Source organism: Erithacus rubecula, assembly GCF_903797595.1.
Source record: "Erithacus rubecula genome assembly, chromosome: 10".
Classification (NCBI taxonomy): domain Eukaryota; kingdom Metazoa; phylum Chordata; class Aves; order Passeriformes; family Muscicapidae; genus Erithacus; species Erithacus rubecula.
The window spans coordinates 3440660-3468188 of record NC_136662.1 but is presented as its reverse complement, the minus strand read 5'-3'; the positions used below and the strand labels follow the sequence as shown (position 1 = coordinate 3468188).

General features: G+C 38.9%; 1 protein-coding gene and 1 long non-coding RNA gene across 2 annotated transcripts; one reads left to right on the top strand and one right to left on the bottom strand.

Annotated features, from left to right (window-relative positions):
• Positions 1 to 6803: 6803 nt before the first annotated feature.
• On the bottom strand, positions 6804 to 24069 carry OMA1 (OMA1 zinc metallopeptidase). The gene is made up of 9 exons (XM_079313994.1): positions 23599 to 24069; positions 22352 to 22883; positions 21740 to 21968; positions 21108 to 21281; positions 20908 to 21015; positions 19557 to 19685; positions 16055 to 16129; positions 14321 to 14470; positions 6804 to 8209 (listed from the first exon to the last, which is right to left on the bottom strand). Exons 2-9 carry the CDS (start codon positions 22861 to 22863, stop codon positions 7991 to 7993), a joined length of 1596 nt encoding a protein of 531 aa, XP_079170120.1. The 5' UTR covers positions 22864 to 22883; positions 23599 to 24069; the 3' UTR covers positions 6804 to 7990.
• Positions 22896 to 26669, top strand: LOC306805812. Its single transcript, XR_013775301.1, has 3 exons — positions 22896 to 23500; positions 24414 to 24592; positions 25747 to 26669. It is a non-coding gene; the product is annotated as an uncharacterized lncRNA (long non-coding RNA).
• The last annotated feature ends 860 nt before the right edge of the window (positions 26670 to 27529 follow it).

The following is a 27529-nucleotide window of genomic DNA, read 5'->3' as shown; positions in this document are numbered from 1 at the left end:
GGCAAAGGTCGTTCTCTTGGTGGAGGAGTTGTGTGACCTCCTAAAGATGGGGGAATCACCAAGCAGTTCCAACACAAGCCTTTCATCCCTGACCTCCAGGCTGGATTCCTGCAACTCATTAGGCAGTTACAGTGAAACATGCTAATAGATTGCACATTCAGAGTCACTGATGCCTCAGCACCTGGGGTGAAAGTCTCTGCAGGCAGAGTTCAAGATGCCATTACTTGCAGACACTGCCACATGCCATGGGTTAAGTCACCTCATCTCACCTGGGCTCTCAGTTGTCAAAGCTTTTCTTGTTATTTGGAAACAGAAGCAGAACAGAGGATCAGATAGATTAATAATCTGGATTTAACTTTACAGTTTTCACCAGCAGCCAAGTTTAAAGTACAAAAGCAGGGTATAAGAAAAAAGGTTAGGAGGAAGAAGCCTCAGAGAAAGGCAGAGGTCACAAAGCAGCTCTGCCTAGTGGTAGAGAGGAAAAGCTGTGCCTACAGCTCCTGCAGTAGAGGATTAAACTGGTGTGTTTTATTCCAGGAGGCAGAATTGTGTACATGCTCTATAAAAATGACACCAAGTCCAAATGACTGTAAGGAACATTTTTCTTGACATATGAAAATTTCTAAACCATTAGAGCAGAGTGTTTCTACATAGAGTTATACATGGCAAAAATGTGTTATTAGTGGAATAAAATAAGCAGAACATATAAGTATTATGCTGGGTTCTTTCTTCCTCTAAAAATAATGATCCTTTTATTACAGTATCTTGGTGTGACCCCTCTGCTTATCAGCATCCACATCCCTTCACAGCCATGCCTGACTGCTGCTGGCAATGAGTTACAGCCTGATTCTACCTCAGGGAAAGTTTAAAGACACCCAGATCTGGTATTGTTCAGGAAAATATCAGTGTTATCAGGCTGAGAACCTTCTGAATGTTTCTTTCTGCCAATGCTGTGCTCATTTTATTGGTTGTCTTTTTTATCCCTATCAAATCCAAGGTCCTCCTTCCAAAGTCCTAGATGGATCAGGTCATGAAGGCCATTCAGAAACATCCTCCAAGATGTGATGCCTCTTGACATATATGTCCCACAGGCACTATGAAACATTAAAGTGGCAAAACTGGAAGTACAAAGTTAAGAGATGGAGACTCCTTCAGGGACAGCCTGATAGACTGGGATCTGCTCACAGAGAAAAATCAATCTACAGGTGTCTGTGGCTTCCATAGCCACATGGAAAAGTTACTTCAGTGGATTCTCACTCTCACAATGCTGACAACAAAGAAACAGAGGTCAGCATGTCAGAAGTTACTAAAAAAACAGTTTGCCAGAACAAGAAGAGAGACCAAAGAGCCACAAGGAATTGAAGCTGGAGCACATTTAAGTTCTACACTCCAAGACAGCCATGAGAAGATTTCTAATTCCATACAGAGACTTGTGTGATGTGTGTGACACACCTCTGGTCACCCAAGCTGCAGCTGAGGCAGAACAGAGCTGTAAGAGGTGTGTGATGATGATGCAGGACCACTGCTGCCAGCAGTCACTGCTGAAGATGGGCAGCACTCTCAGCATAGCCCCAGGACACACTTCAGCTGCAGCAGAATGTGTCTTTTCATGACAGAGATCACAACCCACTACAGCACCCAAAACTGTCCATCAGTTATTCACAATAATAAAGGTTTCAGAGAAAGCACTAAAGCCTTGCACTTATTCAAACTCTGGCTTGAGGGCTGTGTGTGACCACATTGTGCCATCATGAATCACATCCTGAAGGAGCATGGGGTGAAAAGTCCACATGAGAAATACCTGATATCTGTGACTCTGACACACATCACCAACAGTGTGCAGTTACTTCATCTGGGTTCAAAAATAATACTCATCATTTGGGGACATGCTAGTTTACTTGTCACCAAATCTACATAATTAATTTAACCACTATCATTACAGCTGAACTTTCCAGCCCAGTCAAATGAAATAAATCAATTCCTTCTGTGTACTTTTTTTTGATGTTTTCCTTCCTCTGTGGCTAATTATTGAAGATTTTCTTCTAAGCCCTAATTCATGCCTCCTTCCTGCTGAGTGCAGATAAAATGTCATCTGTGCAGGAGCTCATAATCAGCTGATTCTGACAAGCAGAGGATAAATCACAAAAGGAAGAATATTGTTTTAAGGAGGGAGAAATCCAGATCTAACTACTGGGACTTTTGCCAGGGATTTCAATGTGAACAGAATAGAAACCTCATTGAGACAGTGGAAATTAGACCCTGTTGCTTCTCAAGGGTTTTGTTTTCTTCTAGTTTTTTGGATGAAAAGATGATGAAACAGAGCAGTGTAGCCTCATCTGCAGGATCAAAGTAAAAGGAAGGTGATAAAGCTGAGGATACAGCAAACCTCACCAGACAGGGTGCAAGCTGAGGTCTTGAGCACTTTGAGGATTGGCAGTCTCTAAAATCTAAGCAATACATGTTCAACTCCTTGAAAAACAAGATCAGTTACTGCCCTTCAGCTTCTTACTTCAAGAAATGCCTCACATGGAATGGGGAGGGAGGAGAGAGAACACTGAGCACTGAGACCAGAGAACTAAATCGGAGTCCTCTCAATTCATCCTCCCAAACAAGTAGGTCTGGCTGACCTCTTATTCTCTCCATATCCTTCATCCTCTAAAAAGAGATTTCTAGAGAAGAAAATAAGAACATCCTAGCCTAATACGTTCACTTTCTCCTCCTGCTGTTTCGAGCTCACTCTGGGGAGGAGTCACTGAGGGAAATCGCCGGGATCATTCACTGGTGTTGATCCATCGGCCGGAGCCCGGCTCGGGCAGCCCAGCCGCCACCTGGTGACTGGAAACTCACACTGCGCTACTCCCTCAGCTTCACTCCTTCATCACTTGTTCCAGATACGCATGGAATAAATCTGACAGTGTAGCACAGCTTAGGAGTAAGGAGCTCGGATTGTCTAGAGCTCAAATATACAATAGAGATTGATGTTAGAAGGGAAAAAGAGATAAATTTAATTAACTCAATTCTTAGATTGCAGAGAGTGGTCGGAGGGGAGTGGTTGGGTTGAATCTAAATTCAGGTACTAAAGAGCTTCCTCACATCTGTGCCTCCACTGACTTTCCACAGGAAGGAAGCAGTAAAATGACCACATTCCAAACATCCATTACCCTTCCCTTTGCTTGTCCCCTGCAGTCCCAGCTGGCACCACTGTCCTGAACTGTCACACAGATTTGATCTGAAAGAGGTGCAGTAAAAAGATCTGCAAGCTGAATGCTACAAAATAGATTTCTAGGGCATGGATTCTGTTGGTATGACCAAAAAGTGCTCTCAGTCAATATTTTAATAAGCTGTAACAAAATGTTTAGGACCATCATTTTTAGAAGGCAATAGATACCAACAAACTGAACACTGCTTGAAAAATGTTTATGCTTAAAATATAATGACTATTGCATATATTCTTTTCAACTTTCATGCTCTTGTCAATGTATTATAATTGAACTCTACTGAATTACTTTTCTAGTGGATAAATACTGTACACGTTGTACTGTGAAGAGACATCATGTAATGTATACTAATTAAGCCATTATATCAGTGGAGAAGATTGTATCTGAAATATCAAATTAGCAAGAATTAAACATCTCAGAGGATTAATGAAATGTTATGGAGCCATTCACTTCCAGGTCAACAGGTTCAATTTCAGCTTAGTTTAATAGTTATAATGAATTTATGTGCTGGAGATAACAATTCTCTGCATACATCCATAAATCAGGGTAAGAGCCCCTGGATTGTACCAAGAGCAGCACAGCCAGAACAAGGGAGCCAGGAATATTCTGCTAGGCCTGGGTTTGGCACAGAGCCTGGGGCTTCAGGAGATCAAAGAGCACATTTACTGCATGGCTGCAATGTGTGCAGGCAGCAGCGAGCCACACCAGAGACACTCAGTCAGTTCTCTTTACAGACCTGCCAGCAATTGTCAGCCCCAGCAATAAAGTTATCACAGGCACAACATCCAGCCCCATCTCCTCTCTGATTCAGTGAGGAGCTCCTTCTGCTTATCCTGATTTCTCTCTCAGCAGCCCTTGCTGTTTCCAGCAGAAACACCTGCAGCTCTAAGAAAAGGTGGGGCTAGGGAATGGAAAAGGAGGAATTGTAACCAACTTTTACATGGCTTTATCTGACAGCTAATATGACAATAAATATACAAAGCAGCCCCTGATTTTGTTGTGGAAACACAAATTTGAGACCAAAATTTTTTTTGAGATTAAATAACTAGCATGTCAAGAGATGTAGGCATCAGCTCCTCAATGGTGATGAGTAGTAAGTAAACAACAACCAGTTTATGGATAAGAGAAATTAGCTAAGAAATAATCATATCAAGAACAAATAACTCTAACCTAGTGGAGTATGCACAAAGAGGCACCTCCAAACTCTGCAGGTAGACATTCAAAGAAGACAAACTTATAAATGCAGAGATCCCCCAAAGCCCATCACTTCAATTCGCTGTGAGGACTCTGGTTTGGTCACACACACAAACATTGTAAGCAGAGGAATGGCTCAGAATGCCAAAGTTCCTGCTCCAGACTTTTTTTCTGAATTTCTGAGGAGCTTGGCTAAAATCTCCATCTTACTGAGCTCCAATATCTCCAGCAGAACTGCTAAAAGGATCACCTATGCAGGCCTTATGGAAAAAACTGTATTTATGAGGTGCTTCAGGTGATTCAGAAATGCAAGTTGTTAATATCAGTCCTTTCTGTGAGTATTTAACCCACACTCTGCAATATGGACAGGAAACCTAAAGACAACACCCAGTACTGCTGACAGGAAAGTCATCCTGTCACCTCTACCACCACCACACTTTGTGATCATCCTGCTCCCCTTTCAAAGGCTCCTAAGATGAGGAAAAGCAAAGATCTTCACCAGAGAGAATCTGGATGGCTGTAAAATAGCTTACACAGACTGTTACAGAGAAAGTAGTTTTTCAATCAAGGTATTGAGATACAAACATCACACCAGAAAAAATAAGCTCTGGCAGCCTACATAATAAATGGGAAAAGCATCAAGCTTGCAGGATTGTTCTCTTTTACAGATTAAAAACAGAATTGGAGAACAAAGAGTATTCTAACAGCTGTTTACTTTGCTTTCCTGACACTTCTGCATTTCAAGTTTAAAGAAAAAAAATTAAAAAACAAACCTAACCAAAGCAAAAGAGTAAACCTGATAAACCAAAAGGTAAAAGAAGCAATTTTTATAACAGGACTGCCTTGAATGCACCTCCCCTCCTCATAAAACCTCTCAACATTTCCACTACAGTAAATGCATTTAGAGTGACATTTGTACCATATATTTACTCTTCCAGCAGGAAGCTGTGAAGTGCAGCAAAAAGTACTGGAGGTGGAAATCCAGATGAATTTTTACTGGTCTATCTTAGCTTCTGCTTTTCAAGAAAAAAAAAAAAAAAAAGGAAAATGCTTTAGCAATATAGGCAGATCCACTAGAGAGTACTCTGTAAGAACTGAAGAAAAAAGTGCCCTCCAAGAGGCATTTTCTGTGTTGGACACAAGCAAAGTAGGAGAAAGCCTTTCCAAAGCACCTGAGAAAAGTATGAGGGATGAAATAAAATGTAGATTACAACCTGGAATTTTCAGCATCCTACCTTATATGCAAAACTATACATTTGAAATAATTTAAACAGTACTTAAATATATATTGTTCTAGTGCAGAGGCCTAACTCTTGTGTATGTTATGTCTGCACTTTATATTTGTGTGTGTATATGTTTGTAAAAAGAGGGGTGTGTTTTATTAGATGAGTATAGTTGAAAAAAATATATAATCCCCTTGTCAGTCTAATATAAGCAATTACCCCTCCCTTGAAACCTTTTCTCTCACATCACCATGATCATAGTAACAGACTACTTACTTAAGATTCTAAAAAATCTCCCCTGGTGAACTTGAAAATTGCAATCTCCTGCCTTCAACTGCAGTACTTCAGTCACTTAAAACAGACAGCAGAAATATGAGATTTGTGTCATTTCATACTTGATCCTGAATGCAATAAAAACTCTTGTTTGCTCTCCTTAGTCCTACCAGACACAAGTATCCAGTTGCATGTCAAGCAGCAGCCCTGGATAACAAAACAAGCTCTGACACTGGAGCAAGAGAGAGGCAGCAGTGTTGGGGTTTTGGTGCTGCAGGATAAACTCTGAGGTCCACAGGGAAATCTAAATGGTGTGTTTTTCTGTTTACCTTCAGGTGACAATGTCCAAATGCTGCAACACATCACTGAGCGTCGGTTACAAAAACTCCTGTCACCAAGAATAAAAATGGATGGATGAATAATGGTCAGGCTGGACCTTCTGCCTCCTGGCAGCAGGATTGAGCAGAGATTTAAAAACAGCTTGTAAGCAATATGCAGCCAATCTAGACCTATATAATCAGAGCTGGAATCATCAGCATTACACAGACATCAACTTACCTCTGAATAGAGATCAGGGACTTGCTGGTGTTTCTCAAAGGACCCAGCTTCATCGACTGAAGTCAGTGAAAGCATTACTTGTTTCACAATCTGTTTTTCCAACTAAAGTCACTGACAGCACTGAATAAGTTATTTTTTCCTTCTTAAAAGCTTGCACTCAGATTTAATTGAAAAAACATGATTAAGTCTACTCTTCTCCATATAGAAAAAGAATTATTCAAATTAGGACACACTGTAAAATATTTTGAATGTTTTCTTCAAATAAGACACTGCCATTTATGAAAAAGATTTTTGTTTTGATCAAATGAGTAACAAAAAGCACAACAGCAAGTACATCTTAACAGATGAAGGAACAGGATTTCCCTTTTTTATTTTCATTCACTGCCACCTCTTTCTACATCTTCCTTAAAGATCAACATTTCTGTATTTCCATTAACTGCAAAGCAAGGACAATTCAAACATGTGCAAACACAGATTAACATGCTGGATACAGTGGGTCACCCATCCTGAAAGGCAGAGCTTTACCTACATTGTCCATATTTGTCTGCAGGGTATCAAAAGTGTGGCTTCAAGGGGAGGGAATGAAGGGAGAGAGGGATGCTCAGCATTAGATGCCAGTTTCCTGAAGAGAAGCCACCTTTCACAATAAAAAGCAAAAGCTGTGCACTCAGGAAACCTTGTATTAATCTCCTATGTTATATGCTCCACATCAGCAATCATTTCTATCCAAATGGATGTACCTAAATCAAATGTTATGGCAGCAAAACTGCCCTCTGATGAGGCACCCTGATCATTTAAAAGACAAGAGGCATCTTTGTAAAGCATTTGGTGCTACTATGATTCTTTCAGTGCTTCCTCCAGAAGGAAGAATCCCCTGAAACTTATTTCACTCCATTTTTCAAACTGAACTTGGTGCAACCTGTTCAGGTTACTTTGAAGAAAAATGTTGAATCAATCCACATTCTAAAATGCCTCAGAAAGAAGCAAAATCCCAGCAGTAAATCCACCTAATTAAGTGAGGGTGTATCTAGCCCATAGCTATTATCTCTTCTCAGCTTAATATTTTTAAACACCCTGTATGTGGAGCAGGCAGTAAGCTCTTCTCATTATTTCTCAAATGAAGCTGAGTAGATCTAACCCAAATTATGGCAAGATAAACCAGACAACTTAAGTGATGAAAATTGTACTTTTCCCTCTGCTTTAGGGACACTTCTGGCTCATCTGTCCTCTGATCAAGGTGAGCCTGATAAAGCTGAAAATTACACTGTGTGACTGGATTGTATGAGATTATCTTTCCCCTGAGAAGTGATTTATTTTAGTAACTCTTAATGAATAAGAAACTTTCTACTCCAACACACTGCTCTTCTTATGTGTGGATGGCTCCTTATTGCTTTGAGTGAGAGATCACATAAAAGAAATGGAGGATCTGAGTGGCTACATCTTCTTCATGGCTCAAAGACAATTTTGTGTCATAAGATAGACCTTCAGGGACCACCAGTTCCATAAAAATGGAAATGAATGTCATCAGTTTGTGGGTTTAACTGCAAAAGTCACTGGCATATCTTCTACTTTTTGAGCGTGAGGAAAGTCCAGTTTTGGTTTTGAGGGGTCTTGCTTTGTAGAATTTGGGGGTTTTTGACCTTTAGATGATTCCAGGAGATGTTGCATGTTAAGTCTGAAAATAAGGCGAGGATCCGGTCCAGAAAGAGATGGGCAATTGCAGCTCTCTCTTATTTTAAGAGCCTGTGAACACATAGGAAAACAAATCAAGCTCATTCAAATAGGAAAAGCAAGAAAGGTGTTAGTCAGTGACTTTGGCTTTCCAGTCAGGTTTGTATTTGCACATTGGTTAGTGTAATAATGAGCCTGAATTGTTACTGAACAACTTCTCAACAGAAACCAAGAATTCTTGTGACAGAATGTAGCAATATGATAAAACAATGGGAAAAATGAAGAGTGAAATTATTTTCTCACACTGATCTCCAGGATGGATATTCCAAAAGGTACAGCATAATTAGACAGGAAGTTATCCAAAGTTTTCTGTGATACTTTTCCACATCACTACCTTTTAATTTACACTCACATGTAAACTAAACTTTCTGTAACCCTTTCAGGCTACTTTGAAGAAAAATGCTGAATCAATCCAAATTCTAAAATTCCTCAGAAACAAAAATTCCAGCAGGAAATCCACTTCATTAAGTGAGGGTGTATCCAGCCCACAGACTATTACTGCACATAGCTTCAAATTTTTATATTTATATTTACATTCAAATGTAAATGAAAATGACTGCATCAAGGAAAAAAAAGGGCCCTGAATAATTTACTTCCTCAGATATGTTCTATTATTGAAGTAACTATATATAGATGTCTGACTCAAAGAAGGAGGGAAAATCTCCAATAACATAATGGACTTTTAACTGTTTGGCACAGAGATCAGGATGATTCATCAGTATAGTTAAAGTCCTGTTACACAAGTGATCTCATCTCCAAAAAGCATTTGGAGTATTCCAAGTTTCCAAGTATTATGAGAAAATAATGTCACAAGAAAATAGTGTGACAAGAAAATAATGTTTCTGGAATGCAACAATTTCTCTGGACAAAAAATCAGCAGTGAGAGAGCAAACTTTAAGTTAGTCCTGATTGCTGAGTAAATGTCATTGCTTGCATCTGACAAGTAAGAAGGTAGGGGCACAAAGGAGTCAGAGAATCTCCCAGATTCTCTTAAATCTCAAAATTCATTAGAACAAGCATATTCCCCCCAGATCATCCTGTCTGGTTGGCAATCTGAGAAAGGTGCAACAGTGGATGAATCTCATGTCTCAAAGGCACTGTGGAGAAATTGATACCAACCTGGTCAAAGTCAGCTGTTTTAAAGGATGCTAAAGCTGTGTTCATTGTCACAAAGCTGAACATACCTCAATCAGAGCACACAAAGTGGCAGCTCCTGTGTTTGGCACACAACCACAGATGATGTGCTTTGTAAGCAGCTGTACACAGAACTATTGGTTCCATGGATCCTCCTATAACTCATTTAAACTAATTTAGAAAAGTAGATCCTATGTATCCTATAGTAAAATATTACATGTAGAACTTTAGAGGGTACTACATCTCCACTGAGAACTACATTTTCATGATCTACAAAATGAACCACCAGGACCAAAACATTAATCAATGGTCACTGTGGTAGGGTCACATTTGCTCAATATCACCTGTCTTGGCCTCAATTAACAGCATAAACCATGGGCAGATTTACATCCAGCTCTGTTTTTAATTCTTTCATAGAAAAAAACAGTTCAAATGTGCATTTCATTCCACTTCATAATCATGGATTCCTGGAAAGCAATGGCCAGAGCTGTCCTGAGCTGTAGCCAGGTGCCTCCTGGCCAGTACTTGGGACTGTCAGCAGAAAACACAGGCTGATTAATTTGTTCTAGATGGATTCATGAGGAGGAAGAAAATAACACAGTTTTATGCTAGCAGTCCTAGCATTGCATTGTAGACAGAGAAGAAATTTTTAATCTGCTTCATATCCACTAGCTTTGTCTGAAGCATCAAATCAAATCTTCCAGTACAGCTCTGCATAAGTATTTGCCCATCATTTTGAAACACTTTGATATTCTTCCACAGGAGGCACTGAAAACATCCTACTACAGCAGATTTTAAAATAGAAGAGCAGAGCTTTTTAACTCTCTTTTTTTTTTTTTTTTTTATAAGGAGGTTCCAAAACATATTTCTCTGCTAAATTTACTACAGTGAACTGATAGTTTGCTGTAAATGGCTAGAAACAGAATTTAAAATTAACAAATGGTTTTGGGAAAAGATACATTCCAAAAATATAGCAAGAGCTTCTCCAGTTGTTTTCTGCTGAAATGTAAAATTCAAATTACTGGATACACAAGTCTGGACTGGGCATGCAAATATTGTTCCTGTCTGAGTTTTAGAAAGTGTGACTAAAGCTTTAACAGCTGGTTTTTCTACAGCATGATCATCCATGTAGTCACCAAATGTAACTGTACTGCTGAATATTCTTCTGTTTCAGTGACCAATTAATTTCTAAACTAATATTTATGATAAACCAAGAGTTTTCTCTTGTTCTCTTCTAGAACAGAAGCTGCTCCAAGACTGCACTAATGACAAGCAGTGTTATTCAAGGCATAAGGGAATACAAATATTTAGGCTGTATCCTGGAAAAGGCAACATAACCCTCTTTTAAACTAATATAGCAATTTTGTATCTCTGGGATTTCCTGGCTATACAGTGCCTGACCTATTTCCATGGTTTCACTCACCACAAGTTCCAACAGCAAAGATAAAAACCAGTAGTTCAGGTGAACATTTTTGCCCTGTGGATGTCTGAGTTCCTGCTAGACATAAAGCTGTGCAAGGGGGTAGAAGGCAACTATTCAACAGCACCTCACATGCCACTGAAAAACTCCAGATATGGAAAGAAAAGCCATGTTAACTTGTCACCTTCCTGCTCAGGACAGCTGTAAGTGCACATTGCAGTGAGAGCAGCCATCTGCCTGCTTATTGGTTCAGGAGATTCCAAATAAAACATCCAAACTCTTGCTTGTGAGCTACAAAGGTGAAGCTGTGTTTCTGAGCTGTGCTATCACAGTCACCTCCTGCAATGTTTGAGAGCAGGGAAGGCAAGAGAATCAAGGAGGTCTCCTTGATCCTTTTACCTCCATGTGAAGCTACCAGCAGAGACAAATAGAGAAATAAGTAATATTTAGCTTCCAATATTAATCCTTCACACTGTCACAGATGCCAGGGCACCTGCTGGGTCTGAAGCCCTTACAGTCTTAAAGAAGTAGCAGTAAAAAGATGATTAAAGGAATTGGTAGACTCCACTGGATAGAGAAGAAAAGCAGCTTATATATAATTTTAATATTTCCAATCTTCCACTGATGTTGGAATAGGAAAGAAAAATTGTGACAAAATATTTAATAATTTTATAGGGAGGATAGAAATGCAGGTCAGTGGTTTTTATTCTTGTATCCATATTGATAGGGCTTAATTGACATATTCTAGTACTTGAATTATCTGAAGTAATGTTCACATCATAGCAAAGGGCAAATATCCCAATCCACTTTTAAAGAGGAAGGAAAATAAATGTATCCCACATCAAAAGGCAGCAGAGCAAAAAGTATTAGCTACACAAAAAATTAATAAAAATAATAAATAGCCAATGTGGATTTGACAAAAATGGGTGTTGCCAAAGTAAATGAATTAACTTTTTTTGACAAGTGAAATGACTTAGCAAACAAGACAAGCAGTGCAATTGATATATCCCAACTTATGATCTTTAAATGATCTCACCATGGCATTTCCATGAGAAAGTGGAAACAGGATTTACAGTGAATCAAAACTGGAATCTGAGCCAACAACATGATGCTAAAAAAGGAAATGTCACATCAAGATGAATTTTTGTATCACAGGCAAGGCTCAGTAGATAACCTTCTGCTTTATTCAGTTTAGCTGAGGCTTCCACTGATGTCCAGTGCTGCATTTGAACAGCACACTTGGAAACAGACACTGCAGCAAGTCAGAGAACATGAAAATAAAACATTGAGGTGAACTAGAAGATCCTGCATCTTTTCTCTGGCACTGCACTCCCATAGACTCTCTGTTTTCAGAACAATGATCATCCTCTCCCCCTTATAAAAATTATTTTAAGACTTCTTTTTCTGAAAAATGCATCTTTCCAGCCTCCATGTAGGAATTCTAAGAGATTTCAGTTTCCTATTTAAGAGTATACTCTGTTTTCCAGGCTTACAATCCAAGCACCTCCTTGTCGGAGAGGAAATACTTTAAAATCACAGCAAATTTTTTTCACTTGCATTATTTCATTTCCAGGACAGCACCACTTTTTAACTGCTTATACCTCTCTTATTCAGTGATTCCTCAGCATGGCTGAGCTTCCACCTTGCTCAGTAAATCAGATGTAAGATCTTTAACACTTATTTGATTAGGTCTCACTCTTTTAATGACTTGGAAGGGATCCCTGTGATAGTCCCCCTTTAATTTACACTTCCTGAAACTGTTCAGTCACCTCATTGAGATGTGACATTTCATTACCTGAAGAAGAATTTTCACTTTGATTACACCTTACTGTGAGCCTACTTTAAAGACTGTAGAGAAACAGACTTGTCCCAAAAAGCTTATCCCTATTTGTCCCAGGTATAGTAGCTGGTCTAATAAGAGATGTATTGTCCTGAAAAGCATTTCAGCTCCAAAACCAGCAGCACATGAAACCCAATAATGCTCATGATGGATCTGGCACTGAGTCTGAAAAAGTACCACTTTCTTCACAGAGAGATACTAGAGATAAAAAGCCCTTTTTTGATAATCTGGCTTTTCTCCTGGGCTCTGAATATCTAATGACAATTACTATATGGTAAGCATCCTGTTCTAAAATGTTCAAAGTGTGTGAACAATGAAACAAAAAGGGGTTCATATTGAGCAACAATAAAAGCCTGGAATTCCCCTTCCACACCTGAAATCCAGCCTGAAGGCAGCAGCTCCCATGAGAAGGGGAGTCAATGCTTCAGACAAGAAGCCTCCCCTACACATTTTTTTCCATCTTTATTCCAGTTTTTGTAGTGCCAACCTCACTTATCTTGTGAACTGGCTAAAAACAGAAAGCCTTTAGGCCCTGGTTTCTCACCCTACCCCAAAGAATGTTTAAGGTAAAAGGCAAACAAAAACATCTCCCCTCAATTATCTTCCCAGCCTCCACTGCTCTTGGAAGTGAGAGTAGCTGTAAAAACATGAGGGTTGTTCCACCTGCTAAACTATGAGAGATGAGACAGAAATAACAGTTCTACACAGTTGCTCAGTTATTTAACTTATTTGCTCAGGCCTGGGGTAGAACATAAGAAGTAATTTATTTTATTACCTCTTTATAAGCCAGTCAACAACTATATGAAAATAAACGATCCTGAACCCTTTATATTCAATCTAGCTAAAACTGAGGCTCCACAACAAAAATCATTTTCTATCCAGCTGCTTAAATGAATTAGAAAATCCATCAAAAACAATCTCCCAGCCTGCTTTTGCAAATTACAGACTTTGTGTATATTAATCTGAAATATCCAGTCTAGCCACTCTTCAGCCTACTATCCCTAATGCTGACTTTGATTTATGCCATCATTTAGAATATTTACTGTATTCATTCTCATCAAAGGATTCATGAAACTTTTTTTCTCCTTTGAAGTCAGCAAACACCTCAACATTTTAGTGCTCCCTCTGCCAATAAATCTTCAAGTGTCTTTACAGTTTGGAACTGAGAAAGACTTAAAGTGACAGAGAGCTAAAAAAAAAAAAAAAAAAAAAAGAAGAAATTACTAGTTGGTTATAAAAAGAATATTTCCAAACATAGTTTAGCTTGCTGAAAAATAGTGTCACATTGGAGTACTTTAACACTGTATTTTATTTTTTTATTTCCTACAAAAACAAGAGAAGTCAAGACAATCCAAGGATCCTGCTTAAAGACTGCCTTTCCAAAATGGCAAAAAACCAGAAAGAGTGGACGAGACCTGTGGCACTGTCACATCTATATCAAAAGACCATTCAAAAGCAAAAATGTTATGCTTTGATCAGAAACCAGAAAAAAAAAAATCCAAACCACTTGAAATATAATTACATTTTATCTGTGCTATCATACTTCTTCCTTATTTAATAAAACCTTCAAGGTTGAAAGCTTTGCAATGGAGAATTTCTGTAAGGATAAAGATAAACCACAGTTCTACCAGAATAAATCAATACTAAAGCAGCTAATTAATTAATTAATATCAAACTACTTCTGGCAACTTTCCTGAGAGGCAAAGACACTTCCCTGAGCCCTGCTCACCTCTGGGATGAGGCGCTCCAAGTGCTCAGCTCTGTTTTCATGGGAAGGGTGTGTGGAGAGCCACTCTGGCAGCTTGGGCTGCCCCTGAATGGCTTCTGCCAATTCCATCTGCTGCCAAAAGACACTGCTGGCTCTGACATCCACACAAGCCTGAGAACAGAAGGCAAATGGAAACACCAATGTATGTTTAAAGTAATAAATAGACAGTCTAATTGAAATTGAATTACAAAACACATCTTACATTTTAAGTCACTAAAGCCTGTTTAGATGGTCTTTATACCTGACAGGAAAAAGCTGTTCCAAAAATATCTAAAAGCAATAAAAAACTCATGCCTTAAAAAAGACCTGAATTAAGAAAATTCAGGAGGAAGAAAAGGTTTATAATTTTTGGCATATACTTGTTCTTTAAAAAAAAAAAGCTCAGCTGCAAACTAGAAGTTATATTTACTAGAACAAATTAATCATCCCCACAGATTTAGGCAAATTTACAGGAAGAAGCTGAGAGACAAAAACACAAGGTTATAATAATTTATACCTAAATATACCTAAAATAATTGGAAATGCTTTTCTGTAATTGATTACATGGCCTTTCATGGGTGATCTGTGGAATCTATGACACAATAAAAGAGTAATTCTGTAGAATTCCTGGCTCTGTTCAATAAGTACATATTTAACCACAGTTACAGTTCTATCACTGTAACTTTTAGAATTGCTTTTGTGTATCACCAGACTCCTCTAATTTTACATTTATGTAGAGAAGAAAAATAAATAAGATTTCTTACACTGACTTTTATTTGCTAAGAAAAAAAAAGTAGTCAGAAGATAAGAAAATTACTTCTTCCTATTCCCCATCCTGGGAATAGAAGTAGTGCTTCATCCTTTGAATTTATTTATTTAAATTATTATTATAAAAAGGTTATCTGCACAAGCAGAGAAATGCTCATATGTTACTTCACTTATTTCTTTCTGGTATGGCCCTACTTTTTTAGTATTAGAAAGCAGTGAGCACAAACACAGCAATTACATTTTTTAATGGATTATATTATTCTCTTAGACAACTTACAAATGCAGTTTTAATCCCAGAATCAAAGTTAATTTTTAAAACCCTTTCTTAAAGAAACATTAATAATTATTAGAAGGAAATTTTTCTTATGAAATATTAACACTAGATGGTGCTGCTCTCACTGGTATCTCACACATAAGTCTATTGCACTTAGTCAGGAATCAAAGAGTTGGTTCAGTTCCTTTAATATGGAATTAAATTCCACAGGCAAAACAAAGTAATTGGAAAAATAAACTATGAAAAAGTGCTGAGTATATTCTGACCAAATTTTTGTGTTACTTTAGCAAAGCTGTATTGTTACTATGGCTGTATTTAGCTTAAATCTTTACATATCATTAAATCCTACTTATGGAAGATCTCTACTTAGAGTTCTCCTGTTCACAAATACATGGGGTTTTCTTCTAATAGCAATAAACTGCACAGAAAGAAGACTGTGCAGGTAATGCCCAAGTTTACACACTTCAATGATATTACACACAATTACCCAGAATGACTAAAAACTATTTTATTTCCCACCATTTCATGAAATTACACATCTTCAAAAAGTTATAGTTTACCTCCATATGAAGAATGAAAGTCCCTCTGATTGTAACAGAAACTGAAAAGTGTCTGATACTTATTTTTTTGTTATTTTATTTTTATTGCTAATAAAACCAATCAGTTGTAGTTACCTTTGCTGCAAACTGAAGTCCCACTTTATCAGCTTCAGCCTCCAGGGTTCTGCTGTAGGGTCTGTCAAACATGAACTGCAAAGAAACCCATCAAAGCTCTATTCCTTGGATTGGAATGTCTACAAAGATAGAGCCTCATTTCTGTCTTTGAACCTTCTCATAGGAAGTGGGCTTTATCTATCATGCTCACATTGCATGTGATCAGTATTAATTTTCTTAATGTAATCTCTAATTCCATTATATGTAACTCATTGATCCTGTATTCAGTTGGAATTAATTCAAATTAGATATATTTTCATGGGTACTCTCAGCAGTCAATCTCATTTCACAGCAACTGAAAGCTAAATACCAACTTTTCACCAGAATTTTTTCACTTCACTGTTTTATTGGCATCAAGATGTTTCTTGAAGCAACTGTAGGTAAAAAAATCCAGTGTTTCCCTAAACTTTTATGGTGCCTTTAAGCCTGGTATCATCTATTTCATATGGCAAACTGCCCACAATAAGGAATGCAGCCATAAACACTTGCATGCAGAAATCACTTCTTTGCCATGACTGTCCCTGACACAAGCTGCAAATTACCCTTGAGAAATCCAACTAGAAGACATAAAGCTGCTCAAACTCCTCTCTCATTTTTCTAGAGGATTAACACACTAAGAGACAGTGGTGGTTTTCTCAAATGTAATTCATGTAGATTTGGGCAGCCTTACCCTAGTCTGTCATGTTATAGTAAATTCAAATCAGGACTTGTTTAAACAGCCTGCTCCTGCAGAGATAAGGAATCTGTCACAACATCCTGGTTTAGTCATCCATTAGGAAATGTGAACTGAAGAATAGCAAATGTGCAAGGTTAGAGAAGAGAGAAAGGTTTATCAGCTCAAAGAGCTCTTTATCAGCTCTTTATCTAGCTATAGAAATTTGTCCTCCTTAGAAGTTTCTGGAGAAAAAAAGCACCAAAAACCAAACAACAAATCAGTTTGAAATGAAGAGCACCAAAGAAGTGGTCCAGACCCTCGAGTGCATAAAGGTAAAATAAAAATTTTTTGCTGCTTTCCAAAGCAGTACTGATAGATTTTCTTTCCTAAATCAAATATAGAAGCCAACCAAAACTGGCTTTTAAAAGCCAAACATGCTGTAAGAAGTAAGCAGAGATGAGGTGACTTTCCAAATTCTTAGTTTCCATACAGACCTTAAACATCGTAATTATTAATATATTTTTAAAATCCTCTGATGATAAAGTAATTCCTTGAAGTGGAATACATGTTTTTATTGCCTTGAAAAGTGTTCTAGGTCTGTTGGTGCACATATATTCACTAAACAGCAAAGAAACCTCTGGCCAGTCTGTCATACATTCCTGAAGCATCATTTCCTAGTTGGCCAGATAAACTATTTGATTAATTATTAAACACTTTTTAGACAGGGAAATTTAATTGGTAACCTACGAAAGTCCTGAGGTATCTAACATACAGGGTATCATCAGCTACTGAAAAATAAAATTGTTTAAGAAATATTTTGAGAATGTGCTGGAATGAAAAATTAGAACTTCAAACTCTGATCTAAAATCCTTGTCAGAAATTGGACACCAAAAAGAAGATGAATTTGATTTTTTAAATCAATTATCAGAGCTGCCTGTGTATATTGAAGAAAAGGAAAGTTCCAGGGATGTTGACTACCCAAAATCACCAGTTTTCACATGAAATACAAATCTTGTGGTGTAAGGTGGACAAGAAAGGAGTATGGAGTACTGCATCTGTACATACTGGTGTGTGGGGCTGAGTAAAACACAGAGTCATGCTTGGTGTTACTCCAAGAATAGTTCCCATATAAAAGAACTTTTTTTCTGCTCTATAACAAAGCCAATATGCTTCAGCCCAGAAATACATGTTTAAGGAACAACCCCAAATAAATGTCACAAGAAAAGTTAACAATTTATTAAGGAAAGAAAATCCATTAGCTTTGGGGGAAAGGCAGAACTGGAGCTCACATGCCCAAAGGCCTACAAAGAATCACTGGGAAACACTTAGAGTCAATAATAAAAAATACACAATAGTCAGCAGGTCAAAAAGTCAAGCCTCTAAGGACATAAGAGAAAAACAAATATTGAAACAGAAGCAAGCACCACAGCATGGCTTAAATAACCCTTTCACAGAATGGGATGTTAAAGCTTCAGAAAGCAAAATACAGCTATGGAAGAAGAGGAAGAGAAGCATCCTGAGAAAATGTGCAGAACAATTCACTTTCATGTAATCACAACAGGCAAATACTGAATGAGGGAAACAGACACTGCACTCCTGGGTGACTTAAAAAAAAATCCAAAATTTCTATTCAGATTCTTTTGTCTGCTGGATATAAGCTTTGCAAGTATTTTCATCACTTCAACATTACTGAAGTTTGATCAGCCTTTTAAACCAGGATGGTATCCTATAGATGATGTTTCCTTTGCACAGAACTCAGAGCTTAAACCCAAATTCCCATTCCAATCTAAAGCACAGCTCTAATCCATGATGCCAAAATACCCATTCTCTGTGGAGAGAAGAAGAGATGCTGACAGGGAGTTGAATCTTGCTGTCTAAATTATGAGCAGTCTCAGGATTCATTCACACTTTGTTTTTTCCAAATTCAGCTCTTCAAAATGCTGGCTAGCATTCATCAATGTATTGGTTTCTTAGCTACTTGTGCAAATATCCAAGCTCTTTAGAGATAATTTATGTTCAGAATCCACACATCTACCCATTAGCATAAGAACTACCAAAACAGATTGGTTATGTTTAATTTCATGTTTTTGAGAAACTGGAGGAAATCTCAGGAAAAGCATCAAGTCAAAGAAACCAAAAAGATCTTTCATTTTAATTCAGATTCCACTTTTATGATCTAAGCAAATTTCTATTTTAAAAACACACTTTAAAAAAAATAAATAGATCAGTAACTGTCCAGAGGGTAAATTAAACTGCTGAAGAAAACTGGCACTAGAAAGCCTCTGAATTTTACTTTGATGAAATATTTGCTGGCTGAAAAGATTATTTTAGTAACTTGTACTATAGCATGGTTTATATAAAGAGTGTTTAGATTCTCAATTTTTTCATCTTGGAAACCATTCTTGCCACTAGAAATATATTTGAAGAATCCCATATATTTAATTTGTTTAGGAAGAATTTAACAGCTACTTAAAATAAAGCTATGGCATTTTACCATATAAAACCTTAAAGGGCAAGTTACCTTTCTAAAAGACAATCATCTGTCTTAATTGGCAAGCAAGGTTCCTGCAGCCTGTGCAACTAAATCCAGTCATTTAGGGAAACCTGAAATTCTCCAACATGACAAGTTAAAATCAGCATCAACTAAAGCAGAATCAGACCTATAAAAACATACCTCATTCCATAACAGATTCAAATATTAATTTTTGCCATTTTGCCTTTTCCCCAAACTTACTATTTTGTGCAGTAAAAGATTAAAAATATCTTTCCAAGGAAATCAGGAAGGACAATAGAAAATGTCAGCCTTACCTCCTGCAACTTGCTCTGAATCCACTGGCCAACAACTGCCAAACTATCCCGAGGACAGATGGCCCAAATCATGGTGAGAAAGATGAGTGAGAGAAAATCCAAGAAGTGAACCAGGCTGGCTTTCTCTGCCTGCAAGCAGAAAGTGTCCCATTTTCATTCCTTACTGTCTGGCATTTCTTTACAACATAACAGAATTTGGAAACACTTTAAAAATCACTGTGGGTTTTTTTTTTTTTTTCCTGTGGAGCCACAGGAATAGGGCAAGCACAACATTTCCTGCTTGTACAAAAATAAAATAATAATAAAAAAACCAGTTGGATACAAGGTACTTTCAGGCCAGAATTCACATAAGCAGCACAAATACAGCTGGAAAAAATACATTCTGCCTATCAGCCTCTCAGATATTCAAAGCTTCAGGTAGGATGGAGGCAACAAGCAGAAAAAGTTATTCACTAGAAAGGTCAAGAAACACTTCAGTGTGAATGAAAAATCCATAAAAATACTTCAAAGACTGTTCTTTACATTAATTTGGGAAGATATAAGACATCATTGAGACATGATCACTAATGGGATAAGAGGATACTACACACAATGTATTTATTTTTTATTTTCTGCTGCTTCCCTTTAAATTCAGAATCCAAGTGATTATTTTGTTTTCCAGACCTCTATTTGACACTGCAACAAATTGATCAGAGCATTTACAAGCAGAATCATGCAATACTTCTCTCTGAACCAACTGGGTGACACAGATGCCATATAAACAAGACAAGTTCTTTTTTAATATCAGAAATAATTTTTTAGAAGTTTAAAGGGTTGGCTGGCTGAACCGAGCCTAAGAAACCACGATGTGAACAGTTGCTCTCCCAAAATCAGACCAGAACAAGCCCTGGGTATTTCAGAATTTGAGGTTTAAAACTATGTGCTACAATAATAATAGTATCAATATTCTAAGATACTTTTTAGAAGTGCATCCACTTCTGAAGGTAGAAACAATTGTAGGAGTAAGAGAGTTGCTGAGTACCTCCAGTTCTTTAAGTCTGCACTGTAGGAGAAGGAGCTGCAGACCAAGTTGTAAATGACTCTTGAAAGTGAATCATAATCCACCTGTACAGCTGTGAATAAAGCCCTGGCAGCTTTTGTGTTAACAGGGACCACAGGTCTTCTGACAGTTATTAAGTGCTACACGAATAATAAGGATCTACTGTAGCAGACTACTCATTTCAAACTCAATTTTGCATTAATTAGATAGAGTCACACTGAAAACTTGGTTGGTAATGATAGGGAAAATCATAACTAGAGTAATTAGAATTAATAATTTAAGAATATTAGACAGCTTTCTTTAAATACTTACTGCATGTTCCAACACAGCGTGAGCTATTTCATGTCCTAAAATAAATGACAGCTGATGAATATCAGAAACTGCCTCCAGTAACCCAGTGAAAACAAACACTTGACCATTCTGGAAACAAAGAGAATAAAAATTAAGTGGGAGACATATCAAATGCTGTTTGAATATTCTTAATTTTTTTGTGTAGTGAGTATACAACTTACTGGAAGCACAAAAGCATTTACACCTGGTTCATCCACCACGTGGATAACCCACTTGAGAGCTGAGACTTGAGGGATGTCCTTGTTGCTTTCAGACAAATGCCCAACAACTCTCTCCACAACCTGGTAGCGTGCATCTGTCTCAGGTAACATCTGATTTTTGAATTGCTCCATCCACTGAAAAAAAAAAAAATAAAATAAATCACTGGTTCTAATTTTTAAGGTGGACAAATGTATACAAAAGATGTAGTTTGAAAATATCCTTGTTCTGTTCTTGTCTCATGTCTAACAGATGGGAATATGGATACATTTGGATATGGTTTATCAAGTTTCACTTTACATGAGGAAATCACAGAACTCAAAATTACAAGGACTAGTTCATGGACAAGAAAAGGTTAAGAATGCATGGTATGTGCTTTGTAACCATTATGTACTCAAGGAAAGGAAATTCTAAAAAAGGATGGGGACAAGAGGAGGAGGAAACAGATGAAGAGACTCTGCAGGGTTCAGAGCATGAAGTTCAAAACTCATCAAGGACTACAACCTTTGTTTGTCCATCTCATTAACAGGACTATCTTATCACTAAGAAAAACAATGATTTTTGAGTACTTTCAATTTCTTGTCTAAAATCTTACCATATCATATTCCATCTGTGACAGCTCCCTAAAATGCTCTTTGCCAAACACCAGCAGCCGAGCACGCCCAGTGATGGGTGTCTCCTCCAAGTGGGTAAAATAAAACATGACAAACACAACTCCCAAGCTGCTGACACCCAGCAGGATCTTCCATTTGTTTTTTCTTGCACTTTCTTTGAAGAGTTCCCGTTTATTAGGAGGAAGTGCCTTCCACCAATTTCTTATGCTCCTGTAAGATACAGTGTTAACTTAGGACACAGCTGAAAAGGAATTTTTTACTGTATTCTTTGTAACAGCCTCATCTCATGTAGGAACTTATGGGGGGTTGTAACTGTAACTGGCTTCCACTCCACTGCATTTCTTCCCTCTCACAGGAAAAGAAGGAATGCTCCTTAGTGTCTTGGTTCATCTCCTTCCACCAGATGTAAATGAGGAGGAAAAAAGCAAAAAATACATCTAACATCTCTGATAATGGGAAAAAAAACAAACAAAAAAAAACCCCACCTCTTGTTGAGCAAACTGTCAGTCAAACAACAGTACAAACACACCTGCCATCCTCCCCACACTCACACTTTGCATGATGGGTCTTATGCTGAGAGAAAAGTATTTTACCTGCCAAGAATGATGGCAAATAATTTCTGAGCTGGCTTCACAATAATCCAGAAAAGAGGAACTGGTGCAGCCTGAAGTGATGCTGATGTGTGAAAAGAGCCGTTGATCTGAATGTTGCAGGCAGGAAAGCGACGTGGGGGTTGCCCTACAGAACTGATCAGGAAGGATGGGATCTTCTCCCCCAGTGGCTGAGAAGACTGGGAGAAAAACCTTCCTGAACTATGGTGTGCATTCCTGTTCAGTTCCTGTCCACTTGTATGTGGGACATCCAAAAGACATCTGAGTCCTTTACCAAAGGAATTTCTATAGGAGTCAGGGTTTCCAGCTGAAAAACAGTTTCTAGCATTTCCACTCAAACCCAACCTTTGGCATCTGTTTCTGTCACCCTGAGTTCGGCACCATCCTATGTAAGACCTAGAGAGATTCTTGCACTTCCCCTGCTTGCACAAAGAAGCCAAACGAGACAAAACACAGTTCCTGCCCGACACCTTTAGGCCACAGATGATATTCATAACTTCTTTGGTTGGTTACCCTGAAATAAAGAAAAAAAAATTCATTTTCCCTGAACGGATACTATGTATTAGTATGTTCAACATGTGCATTTCACAAAAAAAGGCCACAGTCACAACTGCATCCAGTTACAGTTTTAAGACATCAACCTGCTTCCGACTGTGAAAGGTATCAGTGTCTTGCATCACTGAGAAAAAAACAAGGCCATTTAATTTTTTCCTTTCACTTTCATTACCACCAGATCAGAGTGACAGCAGGTGGCCCTTGTGGGTCATCACCTTTCCTCACTGAGCTCCTGCCTGCCGGTGTAATTCCTGTACATGAGGAAAAGCAGGAACTGTGAGCACATTGCTCGTACCTCACTCCTGGCCTAGCATCAAAACACAGCCACACCAAATCTCCGCCAGCCCGGAGCCTCCGGCTCACGGCCATGGAAATGCCTTGGCACGGAATAGACCCAGGCCCTCCCGCCTGAGGGGCCCGCCCCGCTCATTTTCACCCTCTGGCTCCGATCGCGGCCTCTGCTTCTCCCCCAGCCCCGCCACCCTCGGGGGTAACCGCGATTATCGTGACATGAGCTGATGTGAGGAGCCGGAGTGGGATATGAGGGAGACGTGTCACTCTGAGGCGCCCGCACGGGTAATGGCGGGCGGGAGGCGGGGGACAGCCCCGGCCGCCTCGCAGCTGCACGTCCCAGGGACCGGGAACGACCTCCTCCACTGGGCTCCCCTACTCACCACCGCGGGAGGCGGCGGCGGAGGGGCCGCACCGCGGAGCCGGTGTCGATACGGAGCCGGGGCGGAGGGCGGGATGCGGATGGGCGCTGCGCCGCTGCAGCGGCGGCCGGGGCCCCGCGCTCCTTCCCTCAGGCGGGGCCGCGCGTTCCCGCCGCCGCCGCTCCCCTCAGGCGCCGCCCGCCATTTTGTGGCGGCGCGGGGAGCAGGGGCGCCCCTCACCAGGCGCGGAGCCCCGTTCTCGTGAGTGCCTTAACCCGAGCTGCGCCCGCGGTGTTTCCGTGCCATCGGCTGCAAAATGTGGAATATGTGAATATGCCAGGATTATTTTAAATCAGGGTGTTCTTTGATGTAAGATCTTTGTATGCTTCCAAGCCTAAATCAGGCAGCAGCCAGCTTCCCCTAGTCAAGGACATCCGGGAGCTGAGAAGATTTAAGGATGTAGCAAATCAAGGAGTTGATGTATGTCTGCGTATACATTGCTAACACGGCAGAGTACTCAAAGTTTGTGTACCCTATAGCTGACCTATGATCATTATAATAATAAAAATGATAAGTTAAAAATACCCTGCCTAGGTGAAGACCCTTTCCCTGAGCATGTGTAGAAGTCAGCTGGGGGGTTGTAACTTGTATATAAAATAGCAATTAATCATAATAGAGGGGCTGTGCTTGGAAAGTTACTAACTCTGAATTCCTGTGTATAAATAATGGCGGGAAAAATCTACTGGTCCTGCTTGATTTGTGGACTCCAAGAACCGGAGTGCAACTCTGAAACAAAAAGTATCTCAAGTGTGTAATTATTGCCTTTTTGCACACAGGTAACAATCCCATTTTGTGGGCAGCAACCTCATGGCTGAGAGCTGCCGTGAGTCGGGACCTTCTCACATTTGCAGCTCCCTGAAAGTGGTTTGGAAGCAGGGAGAAGTCAGTCTTTCTCTCAAGCAACAAGTGTCAGGACAAGAAACAATGGCCTCAAGTTGTGCCAGGGGAAGTTCAGGTGGGACATGAAGATCAATTCCTCACAGAAAAGGTGATTAAACATTGGAATGGGCTGCCCATGGAGGGGGTTCAAGGAATGACTGGATGTGGCACTCAGTGCTCTGGGCTGGGTGACAAGGTGGGAATCTGTCACAGGTTGGACTTGGTTTCAGAAATCTTTTCCAACCCCATTGATTCTGCAATTCTGTTTTTGGGCACCTGAAATGGGAAGTGATTCCTTCTGCCAAAGGGCTGGTGGCACTCCCAGGCAGGGAGCAGTCAGACCTGCTGCCATGGTAGGAGTAGAGATGATGCTTCTCCCAAGAAAATGGCAAGCTACTAACTTAATGTGTAGCTCTTGTCCTACTCCTCTGGCAGACAAGCACCTCTTGAGTGATGTGATGTGAAAAACAGGTTATTTGCTGAGGGAGGGTGAGGCTGGGATGTGTGGTAATGACAGGGCAGCCCAGGCTGCACATAAGCCCTGCTGCCTTGAGTGTAAACAGAGGCTGTGTTCTTGTGGAAGGTAAAGAAACACAAATCCTTGCCTTCCAGAGCCACATCCTCTGTGTATGAGCACAGCTGAGTGTTGGTCAGTGTTTGTTGAGGTACTCCTTATTCCACCTTTTTTTTTTTTATTACCAAAGCCCTCCTGTGACATTTCTTGAGCACTGATGTTGCCACAGGAAATACAGTGACCAGTTGTAGCAGTCCAGGCTAAGAAGGAACTTCATTTAGTGATAATCTTCTAATTTCCTCTGACACAATTCCTTTAAGACCTGCCCAGGCTCCATTATCATAAGAAGTACAAAGAGTAAAATCTGTCAGTCAGTAACACAGCATTAATTTTTGTGACTGTCTGCTCCAGTCACAAAACCAGCTGAGCTGTAGCAGCAGAAAAGCACTTTGTCTAACCCTAGACTTATGTGTCTCCCTGTCAGGAAATGAAGAACTGAGATGAAAGCTCTTGATAATATCCTTACTAGACTTTGTATTTGCTTACTTTTCTTGTTTTCTCTATCTAGAATTCCTAGGCTGTTAGGGCTTTCTACCATTTCTTCTGTCATTTTTCCTCCTCAGTGTCTCTGCTTTTTATTGAGTCTGCTGAACACATACTGGTTTAGGTTTTTTCCTTTGCATTTTTTTTTTTTGTGCAATTATTTGTTTCTCCAGTGCATTATTTAACTCTGTCTGCATGAAGATATAGGAGCTATTCCTGCATTCCTGACTTGGCTCAGTTCTTCTTAAAACCCATGGATGTTTTGAGTGTGCAAGGATGGGGCTGAAAGTTGTGTTCTACATTCTGCACCACTAAAGTTTCCCTGAGTATCATTGCTTGCAATTAAAACTTCAAAGCAGACAAGCAGCAAATACAGCACAGGTAATTATAGGATCTATCAAATACCAGCACTAAATATATCTCTAGATGAAAATCTGGTAAACAGTTGAGCAATTGGAAAGTTGTAGAGTGGGGTTTTTTCCTCTAAATAAATGTGTAGTGGAAAAAAACATTCTAGCTTGTAATTTATATTATTGCTTCTCTTGAATTGTAATGAAGATGTGCATACAATTTTTTTTTTCCTTGAGGAAAAAAAATAGAATATTCTATTGTGAAGAGAGGTAGATTGAGACAGTTTTGTAGCTTTTTGCTTACAAGCTTCATCTCTTCTACAAAAAAAGACTGTAATTCTTATTAGAGAAAAAGACCAGAAACCAAATTTAAATTTCTTAAGACTGCAGAAGACCTATTTAGAGGTCATAAGTGATTTCCCAAATACAATTAAACAATTAACACCTTAACAGGTACAGTTTTCCTGTGTGGGTGTATCCATTAGTATTTGTGTCTCTTTATATAAGTAGTTGTTCTAAACTGAATGAGGTTTTGTATATGTATGAAATGACTCACACTCCATCACTTTCTGCAAGTCAGAAGTTTGATTTAATTCCACTTAGTCTGTTTGGCCAGTTGAAATATCAGGAGTTCACATTCATTTAAAAGATCAGACAGTGCTTTTCATTAATATCAAGATTTTTTCCAAATGTTGTGCACTAGATTATCCTGCCTTGATCCACTGAATGTTTTGTGCTATGTACCAACTGTCCTTTGCCCTCCCCTTCCCCACTGAGGTACCAGTTGGAGGATGTTCTTTAATAATTTAATAGGTATTAACTGTTGCTGCATATTATTTTTGTTGCTGATATTTTTTAAAAAGTAGATTTAAAATCCAGAAAATGAAGTTACTGAACCAAACAGAAGTTTACTGTAAAACTGTTCCTCTAAAAGTTGTCATAAAATTCAATGCCAAGTTTAATTGCAAAACACATGTGAAGAGGCTATAAATAAGGAGTGCTCTTTTCATTGCCTTCTAATTGTTCCAAGTAGCTTTTCTGGGTGCAAAAGATTTCTCACTTCAAGTCTTACAAGGACAAGCATTTATCTCAAAAGGTAAATTTCTCTCAAAAAAACCACCTGAAAAAGGTTGGGTGCATATACTACTGGTAGTGCTGGGCCTACATGTAAAAACCTCAGTGGAAAATTAGCAGTGCTCATTTTCATAATTCAATCTTTCATTTAGATAATGCAAAGTCTCCCTAATTGTTCCTGTGGCACTTGATTGGTGCTGGAGTGGGGCTGTAGGAGTGTTATCCCTCAGGGACCAGGGATCATCATGCAAATGAAATGTGGATCTTGCAGATGAAATTTTAACCAAGTAAAGCCTGGGACAACAAATTTGGTTAGAACTGCTGAAAAATAATAATAAAAGTTCTAGAAGCTAATTTCTCCTGCTTTGATCACAATGGTAATGACTGAAGATTAATTTTAGCACTGAAAAAAAAAAAAAGTAATTTCAGTATTTAAAACCCTGAGGCAAATCAGTGGAGATGTTTTGGAAAGGATAATTATACCTGCACGAGGAAGAAGATCTGTTTAATAGCATTAACTGGCCCAATTAAA

Excerpts from the sequence above, each read along its gene's own strand:
- OMA1 (XM_079313994.1), bottom strand. The coding sequence starts at position 22,863 with ATGAATATCATCTGTGGCCTAAAGGTGTCGGGCAGGAACTGTGTTTTG. Across the intron at positions 21,969-22,351 it reads TTTGCCATCATTCTTGGCAG|GAGCATAAGAAATTGGTGGA; the intron begins GTAAAATACTTT and ends TGTATCTTACAG. Across the intron at positions 19,686-20,907 it reads ACGCTGTGTTGGAACATGCA|GCAGAGAAAGCCAGCCTGGT; the intron begins GTAAGTATTTAA and ends TTCTGCTTGCAG.